At 38.6% G+C, this 12,122-nt stretch overlaps 1 protein-coding gene across 1 annotated transcript; it reads right to left on the minus strand.

The window, feature by feature from the left end:
* Positions 1-871: 871 nt before the first annotated feature.
* On the minus strand, positions 872-8,757 carry LOC132139814 (serine/arginine repetitive matrix protein 1-like). Its single transcript, XM_059548426.1, has 10 exons — positions 8,502-8,757; positions 7,523-7,583; positions 6,764-7,426; positions 5,776-6,414; positions 3,650-3,780; positions 3,461-3,554; positions 3,328-3,376; positions 3,099-3,173; positions 1,550-1,702; positions 872-1,452 (listed from the first exon to the last, which is right to left on the minus strand). Exons 2-9 carry the CDS (start codon positions 7,561-7,563, stop codon positions 1,559-1,561), a joined length of 1,836 nt encoding a protein of 611 aa, XP_059404409.1. The 5' UTR covers positions 7,564-7,583; positions 8,502-8,757; the 3' UTR covers positions 872-1,452; positions 1,550-1,558.
* Between the last annotated feature and the right edge of the window lie 3,365 nt (positions 8,758-12,122).

The following is a 12,122-nucleotide window of genomic DNA, read 5'->3' on the forward strand; positions in this document are numbered from 1 at the left end:
ACTTTAAACTGCAAGGCATTAATGTATTATAAACAATATTATATGTGAAGCTGCTTTGAAACTATGTGTATTATAATAAGCATTATACAAGTGAAAATTGACTTATTGGGGTTCCCACTCTTTTGAACACCAGATTTCAGAATTTTAGAATATCAAGATCTTAAAAAGACTTGTACGTAGTGAAGGCCTCAACAACAATTAATGTGCAATTATAATTTGTTAAGATGTTCAGGTCAACAGAATGCTGTATATCATCTTTTAAAATATCCATGCACCTCCACCTCTAATCAAACACACCTGAACCAGATAAATAAGATATTTAGAAAAACATCTGGTTATTACTATGGGCCTGTTGGAGCAGGGTTGGACCTGAACTCAGCAAGAACTTAGTTCTCAAGGAACATGATTGGCCACCTCTGTATAGTGCTTCTCAACTCTGGCCCTCGAGGTCCACTTTCCTGCAGTTTTGGTCCAACCCTAATCAAACACTCCTGAACAAACTAATCAAGGTTTTCAGGATGGCTACAGAGATTGTCTAGTTATTGGGAGATGTACTTACCATTGGAAAAAGCTTAATGGCTAACTTGGATCATGTCAGGCACCTCAGCCAATCATACAATGACCTCTGGTCTCCTGCCCTGTGTGTATCAGTGTTTGCATTTTAGCAATGCTTTTTTTTTTGGCTTAAGCTCACAGGCTTGCCTTCTAGTGGCTTTAGCTACAAAGTTACAGGCATGTGAGATTGATTAAGGTCAGCGCTACATTTTTAATATTACAGCTGCATGAAAATCAATTTCAGACTGAGATATCGGAAAAACATAGGTTGGAAAAAATTCAACAGTAAACTGCTACGATTTCACACGACAGAAGACACCTGACAATTACAGTTTTATTCAAAGTGTCTGATTACAAAGAATGTACGTCTTTTATGAGCAACAAACAAAACTTTTCAGGGAAGTCATTAATCAACACATGGAGCTCAACTAATTAGGCTGGTTTGATCAAATGAAAGCTACTCATCATACAGCGTTTGACAGGGATCACTTCACATGATAGGAGTCTTTTAACAGTCACTTTCAAAAAGCATCTATTCAGACACTGATGTATAAACAAATTTGAAAGAACATTGAAAAAAAATTCTAACCAGAGCTAAAAATCATAAATCAAAACAGGTTTTGTACTGGTTAAAGGTATATACAAAAATGTAATGCTAATCTCTGCTTTTGAAACTCCAAAAAGATAAATGCACAGAATTCAAGACTTTATCCCTAAAGCACATCATAGAGAAAGAAAAAAAAAAATGCTATAGAAGAAAAATAATACTTCGGTGATCTTTGCATTTATTTGTATTTTTTACAGAGCTTAGTTCAAACTGTTGTACAGCAGGAGATGGGGGTAAGGGAGCTCCATAAAGAGGCTCTACAGTGGATGACTTGCCTCAGCATATGCGATCTACAAAAAAAAAAAAAAAAAAAAACAATATTAAATGGATAATATAACAAATAAATGACTGAATATTCAACAGTAATGAACAAAAAATTGGACTCACAATTTTGGGTCACCACCGGCGATAGCTAGTGGCTTGACGCTGATGGGGCACTTTATGTCGCAACGTCTGCAAGTTCTTGTACTTTGACATGATACTTTGACTCTTTTTGAAGACAGGCTTCTGATTGAAGGGTGGTCTTGGAATTAAAGTGCCCTAAGAGGACAGAAAATATTATGGATTTACTTGCAATGTGCACGGAAACACTATATAAACCAAATCAATCCTACTACAAAGACTAGACAGTTAAATAATCATGTATTATAGTTACTATTCAGTGCTGTGACAATAATAATGATTTTCACTTCTAAAACAGTATACCAACTAGTGTTGGGCGATATGGCAATTTCTCAGATCGTCATATCGTCAGCTGTGAGATCGACGATACACACTATTATCGTGCATGGGTGGAGCAAGAGAGAGACTCTTTGTTCTTGTCAAATCATTGTTTTAAACTGCACAGGTGCGCGATAGAGAGCCTGTGGAATCACCAATAAAAATTAAAAACATACTAATAAACTAACGTTAAATATAAAAATAACTATTTAAAACCGCTAGTTCATATATAGTCGGACCCAACAGTCATATCGTGCATCCTGTGACAAATCTGCCGCATCTGCACACGGAAGTTATCAGTCTAAATGTTCTGCAAAATCAGACAACGGTGAAAATCAATAGTAGATTTAATTTAAAGTCCAGCAGTTTAACACTAATATTGGACAAAAATGAACATGTTAAATATAAAGTATTCAAAACAGGTAAGTTGATATATTTGGAGTAAAGTTGAATTGAACTGCTGCATCAGTCATATAGAGCTCCAGACCGCGCGCCTCATAATGATACCGAAGCACCACCACAGAAACAAGAATGAGATGCATTCTAATATAACTGTGGCATTAAACCCAGTTAGTGAGGGCTCGTTTAAAATATTGCATATATAGGCCATTCAGATTACTTGTTAAAGTGCAATGAAATGTGGACGGAGCCTTATAGGCCAAAACTATGTAGTGTGCATGCAGCATTAAGTCTTTAAGAAAAGGACTACGTGAGAATCACTATGGATGATAAGTTTGCTGTGCCACCGCCTTATTATTTTGTCTTTACTTTATTTGTAATGCCAAGAAAGAGTTAAGAGCAAATTTCCGTGTACCAGCCATTAAATGTGTGGGACACCAACTCCTAATTTTCTATCTCTTTAATTTCATTGATTTAACGAGTTATTGGAGTAAAAGCGTTACAACTTTTTCAGCGACTAGGCTGTAATCCTCTTTTGCGCGCGCGCTGTGTCTGTGTGAGTGAGGGTGTGCGTGTGTGAAATGCGGTGCTGAAGTGAAATAGCTGGGCAGTTTGATAATTGAATTATAATAGGCAACCTAAGAAAAATAATAACAGGTATTATTATTATTATTATTAATACATTAATAGGAGAATGAGCATAATATCATCTTGACTATCGACAGAGAAATCTGCTTAGGTCGATATCTCTGACTATGGTCGATACACGATACGATCGTCTATCGGCACAACCCTAATACCAACAATCATCACTTACCATCAATGGTTTCCTTATAACTCCATCAGGGGCTGATCCCCTCTTCACTCCAGCAGTTGGCCGGAAATTAGGCCTCTATGTACAGAAGAACATATGTTTCACTACAAATCACTATAACAAAAATGACTAACACGTGTAAAAGCATAATATAAAATGACAAAAACAAGACAAGCTTTTACTTTTAAAGCACCCTCAATGAGTAAAAGACATGGACATTTTAAGACTTTACCTGAAATGACTCAGGCTTCCTTTGGTTTTTTTCTGGACTTCCAGAAGACCTATAAAATTGTAAAATATTGCATTCAGCCAAATTGTTAAGATTTAGCAGCTAGAGCAGACCAAGAACACAGTTCCTCACTTACCGTCTTTCTTTCTGCTCCTGTGAAGAGCTAGTAGGACTTTGAAGCTTGGTGAAGCGTTCATTCAATGTTAAATTCCCATGAGCTTCTGATTCCTCTGTATGATAGAGAAAATTATGAAAAAAAAAATATATAAACATGAAATCAAGCATATTACTACAGTGTGAATTTGCAAATCATTCAGACTTTTACCAGATTTGCTCTTGGGTGCCTTATTTCTCCAGGGTGCATTATTTTTAGGGCTAGTACTGGGTTTGTGCCCCGCCTCCCAATGGGAAACAACAACAAGATCACGTGAAAGTCGTCTGTCTATTGGCGAAGAGCTGAAAAGAAAGTCAACAAGGCATCTGAATAAGTGATCCACATCATCTGGGCTCTTAAGGAATAAGTTCTAAGCATGAAAAAGCAGAAGGCATGCACAAATGTTTTCAAAATGAAATGAACTTGTGCCTTGTGAACTGAGCAGAGAAATGTTGCACTTCAAACTAAATTACTCAAACATTCAGTCCTCAAGAACCCAACTGTACTGTTGCAAATGCAGAAGGACCAATGATGGATAACTACATGGGTACTTACAGCAGAGCAAGCCCATCATCTCCATGCTTCAGTATGAATTGGCAGATAAATTTTCCCTGATTCACCTTGGCCTTTAGCAGCCTTCCTTTCACTAATGTGAATAACCAATATTGGCAGACTGAATGAGCGTACTGAAGAACGCTGTGCAGGAATCATGTTATGCTCCAAAAAGTGGACAGACTGGCATACAAGCACTTCCTTTTTATCCAGACTTGACATGCCAGACACATTCTTCTCAACATATCCTCTCAGGCTGGATTAGATGCGTTTGGAGACTGCAAATGCTTCTTGCTGGAACACAGATTTCATGGTATAAACTCTGGTCTGCAGCTCTGGATTCTGCAGTGGCACTGAGGTTTCGCTGAGGATCTTCCAAATACAGGATAGAATATTGTTGGCCAGTTCTCCTATTAATATCCAGAACCTTCAAACTGCATGGTATGTGGAAAGACATTCAACATCTTTGCATAAATAGATCCATCTTCACTTAAAGGGTAGCCATTTGGAACTAAAATTGCTCAGAGAGTTCTTCAGTTGCAGAACTTCTATTGAGGGTGACTATAAATTAATGGTTGACATTTTGGCAAACATGTTTCACAAGGCACAACTGGATCAGGCCTTATCTTCAGCACAGCTCCAACTTCCTGCCATTTCAGTCAATGGGTTGGTTGTAAAATAACATGATCCCTGCTTGCAATGCCTAGGATAAAAGGCATTTAAGAGCCTAAATCTTTCATAAAAACCACCCATTTGATGTCAAAGGCCTGTAGTTACAAAGGAGAGATGTGCCAAATGACAATGTCCATTTTGTTCCCATCTCTTTGATCTGTCGTAGAAGAAAGTGCATGCAAGTCTTCTTTCTCACAGTAGTTCTCACAAGATGAGGCCTCTTGTTGAGTGCAGTTTTGAGGCATTCCTGAGGTAACTGGACATGGAATTCAATTCTTTTAACCACAGCCATCTGGCAAGATTTGCTCACCATCTGATATTCTTCTATTAAGGAATGTTATATGGCGACTCGTTCAAGAGAGCTCTCTCTTCTTCCAAACAAATCTGTTTTCCACTGAAAAAGCAGTACAGCCCCAGAGTTGATGTTTCTTCATCCAGTCAATCATTTAAGTTCTTCAAAGGGAAAAATATCAAATTATAGTATCTTAATGTCATAAATGTTGAAATGGAATCTGGTTGTGAAGAAATCTTGTCCATTTTCTATGAAATCCATTCACATTTCCATTTTCCGAGACATCCTATCCTATGTCCTTAAGATGTAGCCACGACAGATTGGATTTTGCTCATGGTTAATGCAGTTAGTTGCATAATGAGGCAGAGTGTCCTTCTGCAAACACTTAAAATTAAGGTTAAAAAAAACGTTTCCCTCCCTGGAAGACATTTTAAACCTCTTCTGGCTCAAAGTCGATCTGGATGCATCATTGTGGGAAAAATGGCATGTGACTTTTGGAACAAAATGGATTGTGAAACTTTTGAAAGACCACTTGCTCAGACTTATCTCTTATCATATTCTCTTGACAAGGACAGAGGTATTTTGGACAATGACAGGATTAACATCATACTGTTGTCAATAATGAGGAGGAAAACAGGCATGATTTTCTTTTTTCTCTCCTCATCCATCTCATCTGACAAGGTGACACCCCTTTGATGAAAGTTGTGCCATTGAAAAACAGGAAGCTTGACCTTCTAAACATCACGCGCCCATTGCCACAGTGTGAGGGGTGATACCATACCTGTGTGCGCTCACAGAGCGACGGGATTCCACCTTTGATTCGGAGTCCCTCTCAGGCTCTGCAGTCTTGGAGTCTGTGTCTGGGGATGACTCTCTGGATGATGACATCTTTTTAAGTGATAACTTGCGTGGCGGGACTCCTGGGGAATCTTTGTCTTTCTTCGGTACGGTCTGAGGCTTGGGCTTCTGGACTCTGTCTGAGATTCTTGGCCTTGGTGGAGGCACTTTGAACCGGGCCACTGACTCTTCTCTAAACTTCCGTGCCTTTAGCAGTCGACTCTTATCTTGAAGGGATAATCCACGACCTCGGAAGCCCCTGAGAGGAACAGGTCTCACAGAAAATTCCCTGTGGAAGCGCTTTGGTGGCCCATGCTCCAAACCACTTAATGGCGGTGGCCGTCTGAAATCTTGACTGTTCCTCTTCATTGGCCGTCCAAAGGGCCTTTCCTGAGGTCGCAAAGGTGGATATGGTCTGAATGATGAGCCAAATGGGGGTGGGCCTGGCCTTCGTGCTGGTGATCTGTAAGGGGGCCGAGTATGTAGATTTCCCCTTCCTCTCTGTGCCCATTCCATGCCGGGGCGCCGGGACTCCCTTCCAACCTCTCCATGCGGTGCACGCTGATCTCTCTCTGCAGACCACCTACATATCCATTACAAACAATACAAACATGTTGGTTATAATGCCAGTTTTGTGCTGCTTGAGAAAGCTCTTGTGGAAGCTCTTAACTTCTATGAATTTAGATCCAGCCCCAGGCTGCTGAATGCCTTATCACTTCTGTGCCAGTATAACTTTAAGGGGAAAAAGCCTCAAATGGTTTTACATTTTCTCCTTATAGGCTTTATCATTAGATCCTGCGGTACTTTATACTGACAGAAAGCTGAAGGAAGCTGGGATTTACCCTCATCACCCTGCAGTGAACTGGACTTTTGCATTCTAATACATTACTGTATATTTACTTTACCCAGCCTGCACAGCTTTATTCCTATACCTCTCTGGATATGAACTCCTTCCATGAAACTCTCTGGGTTTTCTATGGGGTGGGCTGGAGAGCCTCGAATCCCCACCAGGGGGGTGAGGGTAACGTCCTGGGCCATTCCAGTGGTGCCCGCCAAGTGTTGGTCGGCCAAAGGGCCTCTCCCGAGGTGTTGGGCACCAGCTCCTGTCATGCTCCTGAGGGCTTGGGCGTCGCTGCGGACCCCTGAAGGAACTATGTGGCGAAGGGACCCGCCTATCTGATGGAGGGCCATGGAAATGGCGAGATGGAGATGTGTGGCCAGGGTGGTTATTGTGGAAAAGTGGTGCTCTGGGGCTAGGCGGTCCATGCATAGGACCGTGTAGGGACTGCCTGTGCTGGACTGGGGGAGGGCGGCTTGTGCGGGGTGGAGAAGGCCTCCTGCGGCCCCGCTGTGAATCCTGTGAGCTGGAATATGGATGGAAGTTATCCTGGTTCCGCATCCACTGTCCATGTGGTCGCTCTCTGCGTTCACCCATGAGCGAGGGCCTCTTGGGGTATGGCTGGGGTCCACTGCTGTTGTTATCTCTCCAACTTGGTGGGGCTTTTCCAGGAGGTCCTCTGAAACCTCTCTGGCTTCTTGAAGGGGGGCCAAATCGCCCTTCATGATTCATGCTGCTGTAGCTGTCCGAGAAAGGCCTGTATTAAAAACAAATGTCAATTTTGAACCACTGTTATATTGATCATTATGTAGATACATCAGAATTAAATATCATATCTACAGCATTGTAGTACCTGTGTTTGGAACGAGGAGATCCTGAATGTTGTCTCACCATTTTTCAGCTTTTAAAACTCTCTTTAAGTGAAAAAATAATAATATTAAAAATTAAATATTACACTTCCATGTCAATTACACTAATGACAGAACAGGACTGACATAAAAAAAGCAAAAATAAAAGAGAAAAAATCTGAAAGTGAAAGATTAGCAGTGCAATGCCAATAGGTTTCAGTATTATTCGGTGCATAACAGAAAATACAAAAAAAAGAAAGCCAAGTTATCCTTTTCAGCATGTGTAATACATGCCAATGTTAAATAATGATCTAATACATGCTACACTCTGTCCCAGAGCCATTTTGAACGCGTTTTATTGAAATAGTCTTTTTAAACGCAGAATATAATTTAAAAAAAACCTTTTAGCAAATACATGTAAAGCTTTTGTCTTTCTAAACTGATCAACCCGTTTATGTCGATATGATCACACACCACACAACGAGAAATCGATATAAATCCACTGAATGCATTTTAGTCCCATGATACTTTGCCCCATCAGTGGTGTTCCAGGGACAAATAATCAAAGGAACATATAAAATGTAATGTTTTAATTGTTTAACTAGAAATTAAGTGAATTAAAACGAGGTCGACGACACCACATTCCTGGCCTAACATTACATGAACGCGTGTCTCGGGGCCGACAAGGCCTGAGTTTCATATACTGGGTAATTCGAAACAAACGTAACAACACGTTTCGTTGGAAATACTAACGGTACATGTGTAATATACATCAAAAGAAAAATAATTGGCAAATTTAAGTTGAATAAAAAAAATAAAAAATAAAAAGTAAACGGCGTCCTTCGCTTTCAACGTCAACGCGAAACTACGACGAAGCGAAAACATTTTCAGCTAACGTTACAGTTTAAATAACACCATGCAACAGTATTGGTTAGCGCATTTTCACATTTTAAAGGTCTAACGTATATTTTTGTTTTTACATACCCAAGGTTGTCCGATACGAAAACAGAAACCCAAATCTAGTTCATCAGCAAACGCTTAGCCGTGATAGCTAACAAACGTCTTCCTTTAAAAGACGCTCCACATCCGATCGAAGATTAATCGTGTATGCTTTTAAATTAACAAAAATCCGTCGCTTTTGTAGTTACATCGAAGTCGTTCCGTCGAAAAAAAAAGAGTTCAGTTGACTGTTCAGACGAGCCGAGCAGCTGCGCCGTGACGTCAGCAGAGGGGGGCGCGTTCACGACGGGACAGGAACTGTCTGGATTAATTCTTGACTGAGCCCATGTTGTTGCTTTGCTTTGTTATTGTTATTTTTTTTTATCATTTTGTAAACCTAATATTTCTTATATTCATTCATTATCATGAAAATTAGTGGTTTCGTGGGTAAAAGGATAAAACTAACTTATTAGAGTTGAAACAGTAAAGACATGGAGATCATGAGGCATGAGACAGTTGTCTCAGTGTTAAGGCTGAAACCTCTTGTGTTTGTCAATTACATATAAGAGAGAGCCATTTGCCAAGTGAGTTTAATTCAAGTTTTGTGAAGAGATCAATTATACCATGAATAAAACAAATAATTATGCAAGGAACTAAACACAAGTGGTGTTGGCTGTGAAATACTATGTTGTCATCATATCCAGTGATCTTCAGCAACTGTTCGTTCTGGACAAAAATATGTCAATGTTGTTTTCATGTTTATTAATGTTTGTTCATATAGTGCAGGGATTCCCAAATGATTTTGTCAGCCAATGCACTTAAAATAAAATATTTACTTTATCTCTAAGGAAGTGAATATTTCAAATAATACATTTTTTTTTTGCTTGTTTACGATTCTCTGACTTCGGTCATTGATCACATTGACTTGCAGGTAAACAAATAAAGTTTTAATTGTATTTTTAGTGTTCAAGTTTTTAAATAATTTGTATTTTATATTTTTATGATTTAATTAATTACAAAGTCTTAACAAAATTACAATAATTACAAACCCACTACACAGTTTATACATTAAAACCAGTATGTAAACCCCTAGTGTAATGTAATGTGTAATGCATTTTATGAAGTTAATATCAAAATGTTGTATTTTCTTTCTCTTTTTTTTTTATTTTTTTTTTTTATATCAATGTTACATTTAATGGTTACCAAAAAAATTCATCCTAAAAGTCTCTTAATCTAAAAGTAATCTAAAAAGTATTTATACTAACTACAGTTTTCCTCATGTAATCTGTAATCAGTGACAGAGCAGACCCGGACCAGCAGGGGCCAGTTGCATAAACAGACACTATGTTAAGACTGCATCTTACAAACTAGTTTGACCAACTAGCAGTTAGCCAAGGGGTAATCAGTCAAATTTTTTGGATTCACTTTAGACCAATCTTAAAGGAAATTAACTAGACGACTAAGTATTTAAGACTAGTCTAAGAGGTTTATGCAACCTGCCCCAGGTCCTGTTCATCAAACATGGCTTATACTGTAGGTAACTGAATTACATTCGGGATAATTTTTTGGTCTTTTTTTTCTGTGGATCTAGAACCCGGGTCCACATAATTGCAGATTACCATAGAGAAATTAATCCTAAAAATAGTGATCTCTGGTGGTTCTTTCATCAGCAGTCTCTTACACACCTTCTTTCTTACAGTAAATGCCATAAAACAGGATTATTTTTGTTATAGGCAGGTAAAAATAGATCTGTCAAAACTCTCGCTACAAGACCCATCCAACAAACAACAATGAATAACGTTGGAAACTACCCCCATATAAATGAGAATTCAGACTTTCATCCTCACTTGGTTATTGCCACGTTATGCTGATAGATCTCAGATATGAATCCTAAGCCTTTGATCTTTAGTACATAACAGCTCACATGGAATTTGTGGATGAAGTGAACTATAAAAATACTGAAGTTCTTGATAAAAATAAAAATAAGCTTCAGTTCATTGGGTTACACTTCCAGACACTGGTCTTTTGACTTTGTTTTTCAACTTTTCACCCTTTATCTCTCAATCTTTCCATAACTGACACAAGAACAGCATCTGTTAAAGGATGTGCTGCTTATGTAGTCAAAAAGACAAGAGTTTTTCATGCAGTGTGTTTGCAACAGATGTGAAATGCTGATGATCAGACTTTCCCTGCGGCAAATCATTTGATTAACAAGCTTTTGTCTTCTAACCATGAGCTCCATACATTCAATGCCTCAATAACTTTGCCTGGCCTTTGTAAGTTATGAGGGGAAATGGCAGGAAGTCATGAAGTCAGTCAGTCAACTGTATATGCTGTAGAAACGATTGTTCAGGCAACTTTTACAATTAAGAACTGTCTGGAGCTGTACAGACATCAACAAAGTCTATCGAATTAAGGTAGGAAATTGACAGATAATACAATTTTATGCTGTGGTTCTTTAAAACATAACTTCAAAATATAACTATACTATATATATATATATATATATAGAGAGAGAGAGTGTGTTATACTTATATATTATTATTGTATACTTATGTATTAATATAAACAATATTCAATATTTGTTTTATTACTTTTACAAAAAAAAAGAGATTACTGTTTCTTTTAATGCTTGATTTCTATTTAATGCTTGACTTCAGTACATATATGATCATGTTAAGCTTATTTTATAATTACATTTATTCATTTAGCTGACACTTTTATCCAAAGCAACTTACAATTGCTATATATGTCAGTGCAAACGCTTTACCATCTGCTCCGACATCACACAACCTCAAATTTACAATCAAAATCATTCAAGAGGAAACATAAATTGTCATCTTATTCTCAAGTTGATTGATGAGGAGATTGTGATTGTGTAAACATTCAGATATTTTAACAGCGATCATGTGCGACCAGTCACTGGACAACATGTCACTCTCATGTAGTTTATTTCTGTTTCTGATGCAAGATCTGATGGCTTAATGCAATTAAGTAATCACTGTAAACGCAGTGACTGGGGGAGAACTTGTTCTGTTGATCTGTCTATCTGTCTTTGGTGAGCGTGGCTGGGTGTATGTAAGCCGTGTGTCTTGTATGGCTGTGCAACAGTTGGCCTTATGAATTATTTGTGTGGCACAATTGCATCTCATTTTACCGCTCTATTATATGTGATCTCTCTGCTCTCACCTCCCAGCATCCTTCCCAGTGTGCATCTCTAATGGAGCATGCAATCCTGTGCTCTGCTTCCATATCTAACCCCTGACCTTCAGAGTCCCTACCTCTATGGTCTAGCTCAGGCTAACTCCATCATGCTCAATCTCACTGTCTGCTGCTCTTTCTCTCCCGTCACTTCCCATATTTCCTCTTTCTGTTGCCTTCATTCCCATTTCCTCCTTCCCTAAACAATTTGTCTTGCTTTCCATGTCTCACATTTCCTTCATCCTGTATTTAAATATGTCATAATTCTCTGTTTGAATTGCATTGCTTCTAAAATATACATAATACTTCACTGTAATACTTGATATTTCCTTTTTTTCTGCTTGCTCTACCTGTTTTTCTCTTTCTTTGTACATACGCACTGTTCTTTCTCTCTCTCTCTCTCTCTCTCTCTCTCTCTCTCTCTCTCTCTCCTCGCTTCATTCCCCCTTTTCTTATCTCACCTCC

This window comes from Carassius carassius, chromosome 4, assembly GCF_963082965.1.
Source record: "Carassius carassius chromosome 4, fCarCar2.1, whole genome shotgun sequence".
NCBI classification, from domain to species: domain Eukaryota; kingdom Metazoa; phylum Chordata; class Actinopteri; order Cypriniformes; family Cyprinidae; genus Carassius; species Carassius carassius.